This window comes from Elephantulus edwardii, unplaced genomic scaffold, assembly GCF_000299155.1.
Source record: "Elephantulus edwardii isolate Elephantulus edwardi_28Jun2011 unplaced genomic scaffold, EleEdw1.0 scaffold00077, whole genome shotgun sequence".
NCBI classification, from domain to species: Eukaryota; Metazoa; Chordata; class Mammalia; order Macroscelidea; family Macroscelididae; genus Elephantulus; species Elephantulus edwardii.
The window spans coordinates 10,925,813-10,948,097 of record NW_006399827.1 but is presented as its reverse complement, the minus strand read 5'-3'; the positions used below and the strand labels follow the sequence as shown (position 1 = coordinate 10,948,097).

General features: G+C 36.8%; 1 protein-coding gene across 1 annotated transcript in view; it reads right to left on the bottom strand.

Moving 5' to 3' along the window:
* Window positions 1-22,285, bottom strand: part of SKAP1 (src kinase associated phosphoprotein 1) — a 389,237-nt gene that overhangs the window by 347,289 nt on the left and 19,663 nt on the right. Inside the window, exon 3 of the mRNA XM_006889464.1 lies at window positions 9,758-9,863. Coding sequence (XP_006889526.1) covers window positions 9,758-9,863 — 106 coding nt within the window. The remainder of the gene's footprint in view (window positions 1-9,757; window positions 9,864-22,285) is intronic.

Genomic DNA, 22,285 nt, shown 5'->3' with positions numbered 1-22,285 from the left:
AGTGTTGACTTTGGAGCCAAGTAAACTAAAACTGTTAACTATCTCAGTATACAATAATGTTTTAAAAAAACAATATAGATATCTTAATTTTTTAAAAACTCAATTACTAAAAAATGCTAACCATCATTTGAGTCTTCAACAAGTTATAATCTATTTGCTGGTAGACAGTCTTCTTCTGATGTTAAAGGTGTCCTAATGTTCATGGCTATTAATTAATTAAGAGTAGTGACTTTTGACAGCTGAGGTAGCTGGAGGCAATTTCTTAAAATAAGACACTAATGAAGTTTGCATCATAAATTCTTCCTTTTATTTTAACACATAGAAGTCAATGTAGTGTTATTAATTGGCCTAATTTCAATATTCTTGTGCCTCAGGTATTAGAATGGCCTGAAGAAACAAAGAGTTTGAGAGTAGAGTAGAGCAGGCAGAGAACATACATTTATCAGTTAAGTTCACTTTATTATATGGCAGGTTCACAGTGCCTGAAAACAACTGCAATAGAAACATCAAAGGTCATTGAGCACAGATGACCATAATAGATAAAATAATAATTCAAAAGCTTTAAATATTAAAAATATTGCCAAAATGTAACACTTAGACATGAAGTGAACACATGCTGTTGGAAAATGCCACTAAAAGTTCTGCATGACACAGGATTACCATAAACCTTCAATATGTAAAAAATGTATTATTTATGAAGTGCAACAAAGTAAGTTGTATTAAATACTTGGGAGTAAATCTAACTAGAAGCACAAAGGATCTATTCAAAGAAAATTACAAAACATTACTACAATAAACAAAGAGAGCTGAAAAAATGGAAGAATATTCCCTGCTCTTGAATAGGAAGACTCAATATTGTGGAAATGACAATACTACCAAAGGCAATTTACCCGTTCAGTGCAATCCCAATACAAATACCAATCCCATTCTTCAACGAGATGGAAAAGGCAATCTCCAGTTTCATTAGGAGTGGAAAGAGACCCTGAATAAGCAAAGCACTCCTTAAAAAGAGAAACAAAGTAGGAGGCATCTCATTCTCTGATTTTAAATCCTACTACACTGCCGTAGTGGTCAAGACAGGGTGGTACTGGTACAAGGACAGACACATAGATCTATGGAATAGAATTGAGAACCCAGAAATTAGTCCATCTACCTATGGTCAACTCATCTTTGACAAGGAAATGAAATCAGTTAAGTGGGGCAACGACAGGTTTCTAACAAACGATGTTGGCAAAATTGGAAACCTATCTGCAGAAAACTCAAGCAAGATCCATACCTCACTCCATATAACCAACTCAAAGTGAATCATGGACCTAGAACTAAAATCAAGGACTACACTTCATTAAAGGAAAGTTTGGAAGAACTCTAGAAGTCCTAATTGACAACATAAACAGTCTTCCAAGCTTCCTGAGAAATCCACGAGGAGAGGATAAAATAGATTAATGGGACCTTCTAAGAATCAACTCCCTACACAAATCCAAACACTTCTCCAACAGAGTAAAAAGGGAAGCCACAGACTGGGAAAAAATATTTGGTAATGACATGTCACATAAGAGACTTATATCTAGATTTTATAAAATACTCAAGCATCACAACAAGATAAAGGTAAACAAACCAATTGAAAAATAGGCACAGGATATGAACAGACATTTCACCAAAGAAGACATTCAGATGGCAAACAAATACATACAGAAATGTTGAAAAGCTCTAGCTCTAAGAGATGCAAATCAAAACAACTATGAGACAGTATCTCACCCTAGTAAGAATAGCAAAATTTAACAGAACAGCAAGCAACAAATGCTGGCAACATTGTGGAGAAACTGGAACCCTTGTTCACTGGTGATGGGAGTGTAAAATGGTGCAACCACTCTGTAAGGCAGTATGGTGCTTTCTCAAAGAGTTGCAAATAGAAATACCATTTGACCCAGCAATTCCACTACTGGGAATATACCCCAAAGAAACTATAGCAGCCACCTAAGTGTCCATCAACAAATGAATAGATAGAGCAGCTCTGGTATATTCACACAATGGAATTCACACACTGCTTTGAAAAACAAGGAACTCATGAAACATTATACAAAATCTGTGACCCTGGAGGACATTATGCTGAGTGAAATATCTCAGACACAAAAGGACAAATATTGCATAATGCCACTGTTGTAAAATTGGACTGACATCAGGGTTGGGGGGGTGGAGACTGAGAAAGATGGGATAAATTGTGTATACTGCATTGAAACAGATGAGAGATAGAACTGTTTAAAAGGGATATATATGATTAGGTATTATTGTCATGACAGTAGTCCAGAATGAAGGCTGCATAGTGGAATGGACTTGGAGGGAGGGATTGTATGACAATGAAAGAATTTTTCTTTTACTTTTCAAAGAGAAGAGAGAACTGAGGAGGGAGGGGTGGGCAGGGAGAAAAGTGCAACAATGAATGAATGGAAATCCCAAATCTCTGTAAACTTTTATTAAAATTAATAATAATTTTTTAAAAAGGGGGAAAACTACTAAAAAGCAAAAAACCTCCAACTAACCCTATATATGATTGTGGGATCACATACAGTATAACGCTTTTGCTCCCAAGAGTTTTATTAAAGTAATTTGTTTTTATTCATATGAAACAAAGACACCAGAATTATATAGGCATAAACTAAATCCCACTTTTAAAGCTAAAGCAATGTTACCCTGAACAGAAAAACATGAAGTTCCTGAAGAAAGCCTTAATTATTTTTATGAGATTTGTACTAGTGTATCATGTTTCTTGTGGGACCATATCCTAACCACCCACAATGAGACATATTTGATACACTATTTCAGCCTGTACTTTAAATGCCCTGGGTTTTGTGGGTTTTATGCTATAACCCTGTTACATAAAGTTATTTCTTTATTTCTTTCCATTTCAATATGCTATAAATCTACCTGTCTCTTCTTGGAACTCCTTTAGCATTATTAAGTTTCACAGAAGGAAACAGTACTCCAACTTTGTTTCCACTGGCTCTGGCCTTCACTTCCAACAGAGAGAATAAATGAGTAGTTGTTCCAAAAAGGGCCATCAAGAGATAATTTATCCCTACTACAGTAATAAAAATATTCTATATTCTTTACCCCTCCTCTCACTCTCAATGTATTCTTGCTGTCAGATGGTTTCCACTGAATCAAACATTTTAAAAAATGCTCTACTGTTCTTCCAAATGCATAAGAATTTCATCAAGCTTCTGAATGTAGATCATGCCTCATTCCAGGTGTCTAACATCTGGTACTAATCTTGCAGTGACCATCATAATAAAGCAGGAGGAGCTTTGCCTGGCTTTCATCCTTCCCATTCATTCTCTTAAAAGCTGAATGAGAACTTGGACTCAAAATGTGAAAGACATTAGTCTTTAGGAAGAAGGCTTAAATAAGAAGTCAGTTTGAAAAATAGGAATGAAAATCATGACTCAGAACATCAAACACTTGCAACAGGTCTTCATTTCCTTGGAATCACAGAAATTGCCATCAGTTTTATTCTGTCTTACATAGAAAACATTACTCTTCATTTATAACATTTTTACACCAAAAAGTTAGTATATAAATACAGAAAAGACCATATTTTGGTTTTAAGTCTCAAAAAGCAAAAAACATATAAACTACTTGTACTGAAAAACTGACAAGCATGTGGAGGACATCCATGACACAATTATAATTTTCTGTGGTCAAATACTCTCCAAAACAGAAAGGAAGTAAACAGCTAATTATAAAAAGATAATTATAAGTGCATGTTGACAAATTACAAACAGGGCTATAAGAAATGATGTGGTTAGGTGCTGAATCAACTACAATTCATAGCAATCCCATTGGAACCTTGCCCTATTCTACTCTACTGTCACGATCTCTGCCACATTCAAGTCCATTCTTGTAGTCACTGTGTCAAATCATCTCCTTTAGGTTCTTCCCGTCTTTCACTTACCGTCTACCATTCTACCATGATGTCTGTCTCTAAGAACTGGCTCTTCTTGACAACAAGCCCAAGAAGCTTGAGAAATAAAGTTTTACCATCCTTACGTCTGAGGAGCACCCTGGTTGCACTTGTTATAAGACAGATTTGTCTGTTCTTTTGGCAGTCTCTGAGCTATTCAATACACTTCACCAACACAACAATTCAAAGTTATCTTCTTCATCTTCATTATTCATTGTCCAACTTACAGATGTATACAAAGTGACTGAAAAAAGCATGGCTTATGAAAAAACCAGGTGGACTATAGTCTTTAAACTGACATCTTGCTCTTCAGCATTTTAAAGAGGATGGTTACTATCCTGGGTGTTGATTATTAAGAGAGGTCTAGTGGCATAGTCTATAGGAAGTTGTGCTGCTAACCCAAAGGCCATACCTTTCTTTGAACCCACCAGCAGCTAGCTCCAAGGGAGAAAGATGGGTAAATTCGTCTCTCATTACGTATAACCTCAGAAACCCTCTAGACAGTCAGATATGAGTCAGTTCTGACTCAACAATGAGAGAATATGTCTAAAGATAATGATTCCATAAAAGAAGGGTCACACTAATGGCCAAGTGTCTCATTTTTCTATTTTCTTGTACAGTATCTAATTTCTGGCTCCTCATTTCCTCAGGGAGCTTAGTGATAATTATAAAACTCTAAATAAATCATCAACTCATCATCTTTATTGCAATAAATCAATGAAAGAAAGCTTCTATTAAAAATGCAGATGTTTCCTAAAGTTCTTGTTGATTTCCTGCAGGTCTATTTAACAACCTACACAGCAAATTCTTTAAGAATGGAAAACCCTCTCCACCTAACAAAAATATATTTTAAATGTATTCGTGTGTGTGTGTGCACATGCATTTAAAAAAAGAGATCTAAAAAGTGATATGCAATTCTATTTAAAATTGAGATTTAGCCCTTTCTCACTGCTGTAGTACAAATATTAGGAAAGATTAATTTTGCTCTTGTTGTATATTTTCCCTACAGATACAGTAAAATTTTTTCATTTCTTATTCCAGAAACAATTATACCACATAGCATTACCATATACACAATAATATTTAGGGTAGCCTTCTCCTCACAACAAAAATCTAAAATAGACTCTATCTTTATCTGCAAATGCAGCCTTATAATAACCCTATCATGTAAAGACAAAGCCTATGAAAATAAAGTTTTATAATAATTAAATCTTTAAATATACACTAAACCTAAACTTACAATAATAAAGTAATATGTCATGGAGTATGTTTTAAGTACCATTCCAGTCCACAAAAAAAAAAATTAGACATTCCTATTTTTGCAAAAAAAAGTCTCTGTCTGCACTCTGTTTGTTTCAATTATTCAGGGCAACCCGGCTGATAATTATATAGTCCCCAGTTGCTGAGTAAAAGTAAAGCTTAATTAGCCAGCAGGAAATATCGATTAAGATCCAGCAGGACATCTCTGGAGGTTCTCTCACATACCTAGAGGGACTAAGTTCTGGCTATGTCCTTCCAAAGGATAAAATTCCAAGCATTAAGCACAGTCAGCCATGCAAATTAAATTCTAGTCATAACCCTACAAAAGCTCTCCCTTTCCTAAAAGTTGTCAGTTCAAACATTCTAAACCACACTGCTGTAAGGCTATAAACAGCTAATGTGACACTATTTTATTACTAAAATTCTATAACATTTCTAAAATTACTATAAAATTTCAAACAAGAGGTGAATGCAAAATATCTGATCATAAGAGACAAAACAGGATGAAACATAGAAGGCCTAACCTATGATATAGAAAGCCTGGCAAATACAGCCAGAAAGGCACAACCAAAAGAGGGTAACATTGATGAATGGGACCTCCTAAAGATTAAGTCCCTGTGTGCATCAAAAACTTTTCCAATAGGATGAAAAGAAAACCTACTGACGGGGGGGAGGGAAACATTTGAAAATTGTACTTTGGATAAAGATATCATAACAAAATTTATACATTACAACAGGGTCTGCACAAGAAAAAGACTGGTAACACAATTATAAAATGGGCAAAAAGTATGGAAAGACCTTTCACAGAGGAAGGCATTTGGATTGCCAACAGACACATGAAGAAATGCTCAATACCACTGGCAGTATGAGAGATGCAAATTAAACTCATAATGAGATACCATTTCATTCCAATTACAGTGGCAAAGTTTAACAGGACAACAAGCAATAAATGTTGGAGAGAATGTGGAGAGACTGGCACTCTCATACACTGTTGGTAGGATAGTAAAATGGTTCAGTCACTCTGGAAGGCAGTTTGGTGTTTCCTCAAAAAGCTGAACATAGAGATTCCATATGACCTAGCTATTCCACTGCTAGGAATATACTTCAAGGAAAACAGAACTGAGACACAAATGAAGATTCATACACAGCAGCATTATTCACAATAGCAAGTACATGGAAACAGCCCAAATATCCATTAATAAATTACTGTTCTTGTTGTTGTTGTTATGTGCCATCAAGTCACCTGCAACTCATAGCGACCTTATGTACAACAGCCCTAAACCCTGCTCTATCCTGTGCCAACCTCACTTCTCAGACACACCTACCCCAATTACCCCAGTCACTGAATCAATCCACCTCATAGAGGGTCTTCCTCTCCTGCACTGTCCCCTCCACCCTCCCAAGTAGGACATTCCCTCTCTGGAGACTGGTCCCACCTTGCAACATGTCCAAAGTATGTCAGACAAAGCTTCAGAATCCTTGCCTCCAAGGAGCAATATGGTTTAACCCACTCTAGGATGATCTGTTCGTTTTCCTAGCAGTTCATGGTACACTCAATACTCTTCTCCAGCACCACAGCTCAAAGGCATCAATTCTCCCTCTGTCCTCCCTAGTCATTGTCCAGCTCTCTGACATGTAGCAAGTGATTGCAAAAACCATGGCCTGTATCAGGCACACCTTAGTCTCCAGAGTGACACCATTGCTCTTCAGTGCTTTGGAGAGATCCCTAACAGCAGACTTCCCCATCGCAATACATCTTTTAATTTCATGGCTACTGGTGCCAAGAGTGTTGACTGCAGAGCCAAACAAACTAAAGCTGTTAGCAATTTCAATCTCTTCACCATCCATCCTGATGCTGCCAATTGGCCCAGTGTTGAGACTCTTTGTCTTCTTGATATTGATCCTCAATCCACATTGAAGGCTACAGTCCTTGACCTTCTGCAGCAAATGCTTCAGGTCCTCCTCAGTTTCAGCAAGCAGGGTTGTGTCATCTGCGTAATGCATATTGTTGATAAATCCTCCTCCAATCCTAATGCCACACTTCTCCTCATACAGCCCAGCCTGCCCAATAATCTGTTCTGCATATAGGTTGAAAAGGTACGGAGATAGGACACAACCCTGGCACATCCCTTCCCAATTTTGAACCATGCAGTTTCCTTGCTCTATTCTGACGACTGCCTCCTGGATCAAGCATACGTTTCACATTAGCACAATCAAGTGTTCTGGGATTCCCATTCTTCTCAGAGTATATGTAAGGATGTTCTGAGAAGAATATTAAATTATCTAGGAAGTATTAAAGAAGATGGAAAGAGTATACAGAGTCATTGTACCTAAAGGAATTGGCAGACACAGAAGAATTTCATGAAACAACATACAAGCAAGAGCCTATGGTGATGAAGGAAGACGTTTAAGCTGCTTTGAAGGAATTGGCAAAAAATAAGGCCCCAGGAATAGATGGTATACCAATTGACATATTTCAACTAACAGATGCTGCCCTAGATATGCTCACAAAGTTGTGTCAAGAAATCTGGAGGACAACCACTTGGCCAACTGACTGGAAGAGATCTGTATTTGTTCTAAAGAAAGGTGATCCAACAGAGTGTGGAAATTATTGAACAGTATCATTGATACCACATGCAAGCAAGATTCTGCTGAAGATTATAAAATAATGATTGGAACAGCTCGGATCCTCGCTTCCAACATGACGAAGAAAAGGAGAAACAACGGCCGTGCCAAAAAGGGCCGCGGCCACGTGCAGCCTATTCGCTGCACTAACTGGGCCCGGTGCGTGCCCAAAGACAAGGCAATTAAGAAGTTCGTAATCCGAAATATAGTAGAGGCAGCTGCTGTCAGGGACATTTCCGAAGCGAGTGTTTTCGACGCCTATGTGCTTCCAAAGCTCTATGTGAAACTGCACTACTGTGTGAGTTGTGCCATTCACAGCAAGGTGGTGAGGAACCGTTCTCGTGAAGCCCGAAAGGACCGGACACCTCCACCTAGATTTAGACCTGCAGGTGCTGCCCCACGACCACCACCAAAGCCTATGTAAGGATTTGATTCCTTAAAAGGCTGAAGAAAAAACTCGTCTGAAAATAAAATGGAAATTACACTTAAAAAAAAGTGATTGGAACAACACATCAAGAGACAATTGCCAGAAGTGCAGGCTGGGTTTAGACAGGGTCGTGGTACTAGGGATACTGTAGCTAATGTTAGATGGATCTTGGCTGAAAGCAGGAAGTACCAGAGGAATGTCTATCTGTGTTTCATTGATTATGCAAAGGCATTTGACTGTGTTGACCACAGCAAACTGTGGCTGACTATGAGAAGGATAAATGACTAGATTGAGGTATCACAGCACATTCATACAATGGAATACTACGCAGCACTTAGGAGCAACAATTTTGAAAATACTATTTAACGTGGAAGAGGCTAGAGAGCCTCTAAGTGAACAAACTCGGGTGCATAAGAATAAATACTGTGTAAGACTATTATTGTAAAAACAGAAGGATAACCATTATGATGTCTATGGATATCCAAAAAGGGAAGGAGAAAGGGTAAGAAGACTGAAAAGATGGAAGGAAGTCACAGCCTCGCGGAGTTTGGAGGTCATAGAAAGGGGTGAACAAAAAACAAACAGTGTACATGAATAAAACACAATGTAAAAAATTATTGTATGCAAATCAATAAAAAATATTAAGATGGGAAAAATATATCATCAAGTAAGATTTTTGGTTCTATTTCCCCCATAAGCATGTATGTACCTACCTATCAGATGTTCACAGTCTAAATATCCAATTAAAGCAGGCTTCTTATTTAAAAATAGAAACAATCAATAAAAAACCCTTCATGATATCCTTGCTCAGTTTGAGAATAAAGTATTCATGGGCTAAACTAGATAAGTTTAAGAGAAGGATAGGGCAGGGTTTCATTTTGTTATGCACAGGGTGACTGAGTGGGAGCCAACTCAGCAGCACCGAACAAAACAGGGAAGATGTGGAAATAAAAACAAAACAAAAAGCCTAACAAAAATCAATTCTCTCATACTACTAATACCTTCTCTTTAGTAAACTTAACAAATATAAATGTTTAGCTTTCATAATTTTTCAGTTAAATACAAAAGTATTCAATAAATGCCAAAATAAAAATAAAATTATTATTTTAGGATCTTTATTAAAATATTTCTATTTTTATTACACTATGGCTGCCTCCACTTAGTAAATTTAAGCTTCTATAATACCAAATATAAAAAACCATAATATATAAGTCTCACCTTGTTAATTTACACATTACTAATTATACATTAGGAGTACCAATAGTACAATCCTAGGCGGTTGGTTGCTAACCCAAGACAGCACTCCTTTGCCGTCTGGCAGTTCAAATCCATCAGTCACTCCACTGGAGAAAGATGGGCAATCTCTTTTCTTGTGATTGGCAATCTTGGAAAACTTTCTGGAGGGTCAGCTATTAATCTGATTATACACTATTGGTTACAAATTGTTTTAAAACATATGAAAAATAATGGCATAAATTTATACAAACTTGGCTTTGATTTGCTGAAAGCCCCGTAGGATGTGGTCTCTGTGGTCTCTTGCACCAGCACTGAGGTTTTCATTTCGCAAACCTTCCAACAGGAAATCTTCACTATCTAAATTTAAAGGAAAGTTGATCAATGTAAAAGAAACTAAAGAGGGGGGAAGGAAAAATTCTGAAGGGCTAATAAACAGGTATTGTTTTCTCTTTATATACACCTATAAAACTATATGCAACACTGATGATTCAAGATCTTGCTATGAAGTTAGAAAACTGGACTATATATTAACCACAAGAAATAAACTATTTTATAAGCCATTTTAAACAAACATTTCAATATTAATTATCATGATGGCAGAGGACGGACTATCAATTTAATAAATATTACAAACCAATCACAGAAGGTCACAGGCCAATAAAAACTAGAAAGAAATACCAGTAAATAGAGCTGAAACAAAAAGTAGGATTGAACTGCAGAATCATGAACAAAAAGGGCAGGCACTCAAAAAAGAGAAATTAATTAGAAGATACATCATCAATGAAAATGACAATGCAGCCAAGTGAAGGAACTCATGTGGAAAAGAAAAATGTGTCCAAGAGAAGTGAATTGCAATTAATAAGAGTGAACATTATAATATAGGGACATGCAGGAAAAAAATGAGGCAGTCTCCTCCCATAAAGATTTATAGCCTCAGAAACCTGGTAAGAGTGTTGCCATGAGTCAGAATCAACTCAGTTAACAGTAGGTTTAATATTGGGGTGATTTTTTAGATATAACACTAAAACACAAGCAACAACAAAAACAAAACAAATTGGATATCATTAATATTAAAGATTCTCGTATTTCAAAGGATACAATTAATATAAAAGACAACTAACTCATAGACTGGAAAAATTTGCAATTCATACAGAATATATAAAGAATTCTTGTGACTGGCTGTTAGGTGGGCCATTGGTTTTGCATATATATTTTTAAATTATGTGGAAAAATACCCCTTCTATTCCTATTTCGTTGAGCATTTTATCAGAAAAAAATGTTGAATTTTGTCATAAGCCTTTTCTACATCAATTTATGATCACTAGTTATTTCCTTAATTTTATTTCTACAGTAGATTATACTGATTATTTTTCTAATGCTGAACCACCTTTACATAATTAGTATGAATCCCACTTGATCATGATAAATTATTTTTTTAAAACATGATGTTGGATTCTAATTGAAGTTTATTGGGAATTTTTACATCTATATTCATGAGGAATATTAGCCTATAATTTCCTATTTCAGTGTGTCTGCCTGGCCTCGGTATCTGGGTTATGTTTGCTTCATAGAATGAATTCAGAAGTATTCCATAATATTTTCTATTCTGAAATTAATGCATTTCTTCTTCAACACATATTTACTCATAATATGTTAAAAATGTAACAAAATAGAACTAATTCAGAGTTTATGGTCTATCAAAGAATTAAGATATTACAATCAGAGTTAAGTTATAGGACTCCTTGGGTGGTACAACTAGTCAAGCACTCACTAGATTACCTAAAACTTTGTCGTTCAAATGGTCTCATAGGTGTCTTAGAAAATAGGCCTGATGATCTGCATATGAAAGGTTTCAGACTTGAAGATCCTATGAAAGGACTCTATTTTGTCCATGTGGGGTCAACATGAGTTGTAATTGACTTGATGGCAACTAACAGAATAGATCATAATGCAAATTATAATAAGGAAAGAATGGGTTCACAGGCCCATGGTCAAAATATATAACCTAGAAGGGAAAGTAGGTGTGCCAGAAAACCAATGCTTAATCTGAAACCTCAAATTAATAGGCCAAGTGTATGTGTCAGAAGAGGAGGGAGAAGATATTGGTAGCATGAAGGAATGAAAGGCCCAGATATAGAGAACACTGTGTGCAAAAGCCTGGAGGTAAAAGATTGCCTTTCAGTTGGATAGAATAAAAGATTTTCAACATGGTGGCAGAAAACAGAGTTAAAGGTAAGGGGATGGATGGGCTATGAACAAGTAAGTTAGGAGGCAGCCTAATAAGTATCTACAGTATTCTACACTAAAAATAATATACCATTATTTTAAATCACATATTTAAAAGAGAAACAGCTCTAGCAAAGATCTTTTGGTGAAGGGAAATATAATACACAATATCACTAAACAAGAGAAAATAGAGAGAGACATAGAAGGATTAATGGAATATTAAAAGGAAGGAGTGAGGGAAATGTGATTACATTGTATTGAAATTAATGTTCTTTTAGGTGCCACCAAGTCAAGTACTACTCATGACAACTCCATAAACAACAGATCTGAACCCAGTCCTATCCTGTGCCATATTCATCGGCTCATTGCTGCAGTCACTGCGTCAATCCATTTTCTTAAGGTTCTTCCACTCTTTTGCCTACCCTCTACCTTTCCAAATATGATGTCCCTTTCTAAGGAACAGTCTCTCCTAACATGCCCAAAGTATGTGATAGGAAGCTTTTTGTCATCTTTGCCTCCAAGAAGCATTCTGGCTGCACTTTCCCCAAGACATATCTGTTTGTTTTTTGGCATTTCATGGAATATTAAGTACTCTTCTCTCCAACACCTCAGCTTAAAGGTATCAGTTCTCCTTAGGTCATCTTTATTCACTGTCCAAATTTCAAATGCATAGCAGACGGCTGAAAAAAAAATCATGGCCTGATTCAGGCATACCTTAAAGTGACATCATTGCTCCTCAGTAATTTGGAAAAGTCTCTGACAACAGATTTTCCCAATACAGTGTCTCCTGATCTCCAGACTGCTGGTACCAAGGATGCTGATTGTGGATCCAAGTAAAACAAAACTTGGTAATTTCAACCCTTTCTCCATCTATCAAGATGTTGCCTATTGGTCTAACAGTGAGAATGTTTGCTTTCTTGATGTTGAGATGTAATCCATACTGAAGGCTGAAAAAATTTATAGTAAAGTAAAAATGTGTATGAATGAGTGAACAAAAAATTAATTTGCTTTATAAACTTTCACTCAAATCATGTCCTCACTTTGTAGGTCTTTCCTAGTGATTAAGTATTCTAGCAAGTCAATTTAGAAAAAATAGAAAAAACACAGAAAACAAGGGAACTGAGATTAAGCATAACAGAGAAGACATGATTTGGTGATAACAGTCTTGAGACAAAATAATACAACTAAAGTCACCAAAAAAGATTCAGACTAGGAAGATGCACCCAAGACTACTAGGTTGTATAAACTGATGAAAGTTTCTGCCATTCCCCCAAATTCTCTGACTTTTTCCGTTTACGAGACAATTCTTTTGCTTATCTGGAGGAAAAATATTATCTTATGACTCAGATTTTTCCAACTACTAAAAGATACAGTACTATTTTACTAAGTAAAAATCTTAGTATATTGAAATAAAAATATGTCCTTTTTTCCTAACAATTGCAAATGCTTTTGTTAGTTTAATCAATGGATCTTTAAGCCTGTTAACAGTCACACTCTCAACAGGAAGATGGAGCTAGAGGTAAAAGGGACAACGATGAGGAGGGGAAATTGTTTTTCCTTCCCTCAATGCTCCACTGCTGGTATTCACACACATCCCAAATAAGGACCCTACTCCTACTCAGTCTTTCATTGTTTTTGTTCAAACACTCCTCTAGGTCATATAGCCCAGGTATGTTCACTTGCCATACAGCGGTAACTTGTGGTTACTGTGAGGCTGAACACAGTGACATTGATGTGTCAAATGCATTAATGGTTGGTTACCCAATGTGGACAGTGTAGGGTGGCAGGAGTGGCACCCACTTCTAAGCTTACCTCCAGAAACCCTATGAACCTAGAGAGAGGATGAAAGATACACAAGCATTGAGGACTCTCCTTCATAGGGTCACTATGAGTCGCCTGTGATTCGACGGCACTTAACAACAACTCCTACTCTCATTCTGGTGGGTAGGTCACCTCTTCACTATTCCACAGCATCCCCAATTGTTCCTACTCAGGCACCTATCCTCATCCTTCCAGAGTCATTCTCTATTCTCAAGTACTACTGTTTGAGTTTGAAGTTAGAGAACACAGAGATAATCAGTGGGTTCCCACTGACTAACAAGGAAGAAGTAAACAAAACTGGAGAGATGTCCAGGCTTCAGAAGAAAATTATCTTCCTGGAATTCCAAATTGGAACATGTTTGCCATCGAACATGTCTATAATTCTCTTTTTCTCAGGTATATTTAACTTTTCACTGTAATGGCCTAAAATATAGCCCAAAAAGCAAGACACTTTTTCTCATAAAACACTATTTCTATGCTATAAGCAAACTTTGGAAACCAACCTATTAGTTGATTAAAACAAATTCTGAAGCAGGTTGATATTTCAGTCTCATCCTCTCTTAAAATTATCAATAATACCTAGCATCTTTTTAGTTAAGAAGAACCAATAAATCATCAGTTACTAGGGGGGGGAAAAGGCTTTATTTTATAGATGTTTCACTCTGAAGGTGGTAAAACCTTAGAAGATCAGTCACTGTACCTCAGGATGAAGAATCAAAGCTGTGTTGGAAAGAAATAATTCTACTTCAGAGAGAGTAAAAAAAAATTATAACTTCATTCTAGGGAATTTGATATACATTAAAGGTGAAGGACAGAAAAAGTTCACTGGGATACTGAGAGAGAAGAGGAGTGGAAGCCAAGGAGAGGAGAAACTCCCAGGGAGCTTGTATTTGTTTTAATGTGTATAAGCAGAAGAAATGGGAATAAAGATTTGTTTGTATCATCCCATGATTTACATGAGGGAACTAACAGTAAGATCTCCTTTCTGGTAATGATCTTTATCTACTAGCTTGTCATGCTTATAATTTTTCTAATCAAAACAATTTCAACCTTGGAAGTAGTAGAAAATCACATTTTGTTCTAGAGTATAGTCAAGTGTCTTAACTAGTACTTTATGTTATAAACTGCGACTTTGCAGAAGATATAATCTGGCTTCTTATCCACTTTACATCATGGGCAGCTCTATTAGAGACAAAAGTAACCATTCACAATTTCTTATCACAGTTACATTAAAAATATCTTATCATTAGGGTTGCTGCAGTCACTCTTAAAGATCTCAGTAAAATAAAGTAACATGTTGTTGTAGTTATATGACTTCGAACTGAGTGTGACTCATCAGGACCTTATGTATAACTGAATCTTGTACTATCCTATAACATCTTCATCATCACTGTCATACTTGAGCCCATTGCTGCAGTCAATATGTCAATCCACCTCAATGAAGGTCTTCTCCTCTTTCGTTGACCCTCCAACTTTCCAAGCATGTCCTTTGCAAGGAATAGCTCCTCCTGGTAACATATCCAAAGTATGAGACAAAGCTTTGCCATCCTTCCTTTTAAGGAGCAGTCTGGTTGCACCTTCTCTAAAAATACCAGTTCTTTTGGCAGTCGGTGGAATATTCAGTACTCTTCTCCAACATCACTACTCAAAGACATACATTCTTCTTCTGTCCTCTTTATTCACTGTCTAGTTCTCAAAAATCATAGCAAGTGATTGAAAAGATCATAGCCTGAATCAGGAGCACCTTAGCCTTTAAATTTACACCATTGTTCTATAGTACTCTGGAAAGGTCCCTGACAGCAGACTTTCCCAATGCAATACCTCTTTTGATTTCTTGACTGCAAAGAGTGTTAACTGTGAATATAAGTCAGATGAAATCAATGACATCTTTTCTTCATCCTCATAATGTTGTCTATCAGCCCCGTGATGAGGATTTTTGTATTCTTGATGTTGGGTGTAATCCATATTGAAGGCTATAGGCTTTGATCTTCTGCAACAAGTGTTTCATGTTCTCCTCACTTTCAGCAACCAAGGCTGTATCATCTGTAAAATCCAAGTTCTTTAAGAGTCTCCCTCCTATCCTGATGCTATATTTTTCTTCATAGAGTTCAGCTTCTCAAATGATACAGTCTCAACTTTGAAAACCAAATTCAAGTCTCAAGTTGAAATACTGAAAGATGATGTGGGCAAAATTTTGAATGATACAGGAAGCATCAAAGGAAGATGGAGAGAATACACACAGTCACTGTACCAAAAAGAATTTGTTGACACTGAAATATTTCAGGAAGTAATAAATGATCAAGAGCTAATAGCACTGAAGGAAGAGGTTCAATCTGCCCTACAGATACTGGTAAAAAACAAGGCAGCAGGAATTGATAGAATACCAACTAACATGTTCCAAACAGCAGATATAAACCTGGACAAACTCACTGGTCTGTGCTAGGAAATAAGTAAAGGCCAACTGACTGGAAGAGATCCATATTTGTTCGCATACCGAAGAAAGATAATCCTACAGAATGTGGACATTGGTGAACAATATTATTAATATCACATGCAAGCAAAATATTGTGGACAATCATAAAAAATGGCTAGAACAGTATACTGACAGGGATCTGCCAGAAATTCAAGCTTGGTTTAGGAGAGGTCATGACACCAAGGATATCATTGCTGATGTCAAATGGATCCTGGCAGAAAGTAGAAAATCCCAAAATATCTATTTGTGTCTTATTGACTATATAAAGACATTTTTAAATTATCTTAGTGGGGGGAGGATTTATTTAGAATTTATTTTTAAATTTATTTATTATTTAGAATTTTAAATTAGAATTTCTTTTAAATATTACACCTCAGAATTAACTGTAAATCATGAGTATATTTTTCTCCTTTTTATTGTCATTGAGAAGTACAACTTGTTGGCAGGGGTAAAATTATACCCAGCAGCTTTGTTTTGGCTTGCAGGAAGTTGTCAGATTACAATAGAGAAAAAATCAACATGTTCCTGTTATGGTTTGCTTCAATCCTCTAATTATTTCTGCCTCATGGTGCAAGAAATATGTGGTGTTTCTATTTTCTCAATCTACCTCCTCTAAGGAAAAAAAGAGAAAACACCTGTATAGTTTCTACAGAGAAAAGAAAAGGCAGAAACTGAAGCACCAAGAGTACTTTATACTATTTTAATTGGTGCCAGATTAGAAATCCAGAATTAGCACTTCTGCAATGTTCATCTGAGAGTCAAAAATCCACACTAAAGAAAGAATGAGGGAATGAGAGAGAGAGAGCGAGAGAGAGCAAGAGAGAGCAAGAGAGAGAGAAAAGATGTACATACAGATTTGCTGGCACAGTACTGTGAAAACGTCAAACACTTGGAAACAATCTAAATATACACACATGTAGGGAGCATACCTTTCTGACAAACTGAATCCACCAATGATTTCATGGGAGAAAGATGAGCAATGCCTTCCAGGTGATTTATAGTCTCAGAATCCCAACACAGGGTCAATTATGAATGGGTTCGGACTCAATGCCATCTTGAAGGCAAAGTGGTCTATATATAAACTGCTGCACAGTATTTAATAGTTTCTTTAACCGTTCTCCATCTTCTATAAATGTTTCTATGTACTCACTTGGAAAATACCCAATTCTGCTAAGTTTAAAACCTAGCACTCAAAACATCTATGAGATATCATCTCACCCCAATCATAATGACAAAATTTAACAGAGCGGCAAACAACAAATGCTGTCGAGGTTGTGGAGAAACTGGAACCCTTATTTACTGTTGGTGGCAGTGTAAAATGGTGCAACCACTATGGAAGGCAGTATGTTGCTTTCTCAAAAAGTTGCAAATAGAAATACCATTTGACCCAGCAATTCCACTACTGGGAATATACTCTAAAGAAACCAGAACTGCCATCCAAGCAGATATATGCACACCCATGTTTATTGCTGCTTTGTTCACAATAGCAAAGAGTTGGAAACAAGCCAATTTCCCATCATCATATGAATGGATGGAGAAGCTGTGGTATATTCACACAATGGAATATTATACAGCACTGAAAAACAAAGAACTCATGACATATTATACAAAAATGGGTGACCCTAGAGAACATTATGCTGAGTGAAATATCTCAGTCACAAAAAGACAAATACTGTAGGACTGACATCAGGGTTCGGGAGAAACTAAGAAAAGGGGATAAATAATGTATACAGCATTATAAAACAGACAAGCGAGAACTGTATAAAAGGAATATATGATTATATGATTAAGTATTATTGGCATGACAAGAGCCCAGAATAAGAGGTGAATAGTAAGGTGGTCTTGGGGTGGGGGGCTGTACAACAATGAAAGAACTTTTTTTCCAAAGAAAAAAATGAACTAGGGGCTTGGGGATCAGGGAGGAAAATGCGCAACAATGTATGAATGGAAATACAAGTTCTTTATAAACTAACAATAAAATCTCAATTTTAAAAAAAAAACTAGCATGCTATATATATCTAAGTGTAAATATATTCTATAGTGAAAATACATCTAGACGACTTTTGTAATTAAAAAAACCTTATGGACCATGATTCACCAAATACCTAAAAAATATAAAGATTATAATATGCCAAGTGTTGATAAGGATATGGAATAACTGGAACTCTCAAACTTTGTTGATGGGAGATTGAAAATTAGTAAAATGACTGAAAAAGCTGCCAGAGTCCTTAATGAAGTTAAACATACATTTATACTTTGATCCAGTAAATTCCACGCATAAATAAGAAATGAATGCTTGTGTTCATAAAATAAGTTAGGTAAGAATTCTCAAAACAGCTATGTTCATAATAGCCATAACCAGAACAGACCAATGCCCATCAGAAGTGATAAGCATACTACAAAACAGTCACATAATGGAATGTTGTTGTTGTGTGCATAAATTCATCAGAACCAATCCATACTGACTCTCCAGAAGGTTTTCAGAAGCAGTAAATTTCAGAGAGGAATGCCCATCCTTCCCCCAAATACAATAATGGAATAATGTTGTTGTTGTTGTTGTTGTTATGTGTTATCTGCGACTCATAGCTACCCTATGCAAAATAGTTCTGATCTCTACCCAATCCTGAGCCAATCTCACTGTCTCCAACACACTTGCCCCTATTTTACCAGTCACTGTTTCAATCCATCTCATCCAAGGTCTTCCTCTGCTGTGCTGTCCCTCTACCCTTCCAAGTATGATGTCCTTCTCCAGGGACTGGTCCCTCCTGGCCACATGACCAAAGTATGTGAGATGGAGCTTCAAAATCCTTATCTCCAATGAGTAACTTGGCTTCACTCTCTCTAGGATGAACTTGTTTATTCTCTTAGCAGTCAATGGAATGTTCAATACTCTTCTCCAGCACAACTCAAAGGCATCAATTCTTCTTCTGTCATCTTAATCATTGTCCAGATCAAGTAACCATGGCGAAGCCCATGGTCTGGATCAGGTGCATCTTAGTTTCTAGAATGGTATCATTGCTTTTTAACACTCTGGAGAGGAGAGGTCCCTGACAATAGATTTTCCTAATGAAATTCCTCTTTTGACTTCCTGACTGCTGTTGCCAAGAGTGTTAATTGTGGACCCAAGCAACCTGAAATTGTTAACTTCAATCTCTTCTTCATCTATCAGGGTGCTGCCAATTGGCCCAGTCACGAGAATCTTTGTTTTCTAGATGTTGAGCTTCAATCCTTATTGAAGACTGCAGTCTTTGAGCTTCTGCAGCAAAATGCTTCAGGTCCTCCTCAGTTTCAACAAGCAAAGTTGTACTATCTGATTGAAAAGGTATAGAGAGAGACAGGATGCATTGCTGACACACTCCTTTTCTGATTTTGAACCATGCAGTGTTTCCTTGCTCTGTTCAGAGAACTACTTCCTGGTCCAAGTACAGGTTTCACATGAACAATCAGGTGTTCCGGGATTTCTATTCTTCTCAATGTTACCCACAATTTGTTGTTTATCCACATAGTCAAATACCTTTACATAGTCAATAAAACACAGATAGTCACTTAGACATTGTCTGCTTTCAATCAAGATCCATCTGGCATTGGCTATGATGTCTGTAGGACCACAGCTTCTTCTAAACCCAGTTTGTATTTATGGTAGTTCTCTGCCAGTGTATTGTTCCAGTCATTTTTGGATAATCTTCATTAAGATTTTGCTTGCACATAGTATCAGTGACACTGTTTGATAATTTCCGCACTCTGTTGGATCGCCGTTTTGGGTTTTTTGTTGTTGTTTTTTTTTTTAAATAGAAATAAATATGGATCTCTTCCAGTCTCTTTGGCCAGGTAGCTGTGCTCCAGATTTCTTGGCACAACTTGGTGAGCACGTCCAGGGCTGCATTTGAGTGTTAAAATATGTCAATCAGCATTCCATAAATTCCTGGACTTTTCTGTCAATTCCCTTAGAGCAGCCTCCTCCTTCACCACTGCCTCTTGATCTTATGTTGTTTCATTAAATTCTTCTGTGTCAGCCAATTCTTTTTGGTTCAGTGACTATGTACTTCTTCCACTTTCTTTTGATGCTTCCTGAACCATTCAATATTCTGCTCACAGCATCTTTAAGTATTCCAACTCAAGGCTTAACTTGAATTTGTTCTTAAGATCCTTCAGTTTAAGAAATGCCAAGCAAGTTAGTCCCTTTTGATTTTCTGACTCCAGTTCTTCACATATTTCATTATAGTACTTTTCTTTGTCTTCCCAAGTTGCCATTCAAAATGTTCTGTTCAGCTCCTTAACTTCCTGATTTCTTTCCTTTGCTTCAGCTTCTCAGCATTCTAGTTCAATGTTCAGAGTCTCTCTAACATCCACCTTGGTCTTTTCTTCCTCCTCTGTGTTTGTAGGGCCTTTTGCATTCTTCATGGATGATATTTTTTACATCCTTCCACAGCTCATCTAGTGTTCATTCATTAGCATCCAAGGCCCCAAATCTGCCCATATCTGAACAAGTGAGATCCCTGCCCAGACCAGAATGAATGAGATACCATCCCCTACCCCACACCTCCCACCCTTACTCCCTGCTCCTGAATAATGGAATAAAATGTAGCAAAAAAGGAACAAACTGTCAATACACATTAATCACATATAATAAAAACATTATTCTCAGGACAGACAACAAATACAGATTCCATTAAGTTGCAAAACTAATAAAAGTAAAAATAATGATTATCTGGAGAGGAACTAGCTGGGGATAAATATCTTTCTGATCATGGATACTGAACATGGACTGCCAAAAGAACAAAAAAAAATGTCTTGGACAGAGAGCAGCCATAGCGCTCTTTGGAGGCAAAGATGATAAGGTTTTGCCTCACATAGTTCAGTTGCTAGGAGGAGCTATTCCTTGGAGAAGGACATCACAATTGGAAGGGTCAGCAAAAGGAGAGGAAGACCCTCAACCACATGGATTGACATGGTGACTGCTGCAATGGGCCCTAGTGTGTCAGAAGTGTGAAAATGGCATAGGAATAGGATTGCGTTTTAGATCCGTTGTTCATAAGGTCATTCTGAGTCATACTCAACAGCAATAACAACAACAACAAGGTAAATATGTACTGGTTGCCAATGCCTGAGGGCAGAGGAGGGAAATGGAAAGTCATTCTTTGGGAAGTACTGAATTTCAATCTGTTGTTGTATGTGCTGTCAAGTCACTTGCAATTCATAGTAAACGTATGGAGAACAGCTCTAAGTCCTTCTCTATCTTTAGCCAATCTCACTGTCTCTGACACACCTCCCCTCATTACTCCAATCACTGAGTCAATCCATCTCATCCAGGCTCTTCCTCTTTTGTGCTGGCCCGTCACCCTTGCTGTTGTTGCAGTCCATCTCGTTGAGGCTCTTCCTCTCCTTCACCCACCCTCCACCTTTCTTAGCATCATGTCCCTTTCCAAGGAATAGCCCCTCCTAGCAACATGCACCAAGTATGTGAGAAGACTCATAATTTTTGCCTCCAAAGAATGTCTGTACATAATTGGAATGTACTATTGTTAACAATGAAATACAATGCATGAACATGAACATACTAGGCACTAGTGAGATGAGATGGACCAGCTTTGGCCAATTTGAATCAGATAATCACATGGTAGACTTTGCTAGCAATGAAAAACAAAAAAAGAATGGTGTTGCATTCATAGTAAAAAAGTCAATTTCAAGTTCTATACTGAAATACAATGTTGTGATTGGATAATATCAATATGCATACAAGGAAAACCCATTAATACAACTATTATGCAAATACATACTCCTACATCTAGAGCCAAAGAGGAAGAAATTGAGACTTTTTACCAAATCTTGCAGTCTGAAATTGACGGAACATACAGTCAAGATGCATTTATGGTAATCGGTGACTGGAATGTAAAAATGGGACAGTGAAGAAGGAATAGCGATTGGAAAATATGGGCCTGGTGATAGAAGTGAGACTGGAAATAGAATGAATAAATTTTGTATTTACAATGATTCATTTATTTCAAATACCTTTTTTACGAAACAAATGGAGTATTATATAGCACTGAAAAACAAAGAACTCATGAAATATTCTACAAAATGGGTGACCATGGAGAACATTAAGCTGAGTGAAATATCTCAGTCACAGAAAGACAAATACGGCATAATGCCACTGTTATAAACCAAGACTGATATTGGGGTTTGGGGGAAACAGAAAAGAGGGGATATTTAATGTACATGGCATTGAAACAGATGAGGGCGAAAACTGTGTAAAAGTAAT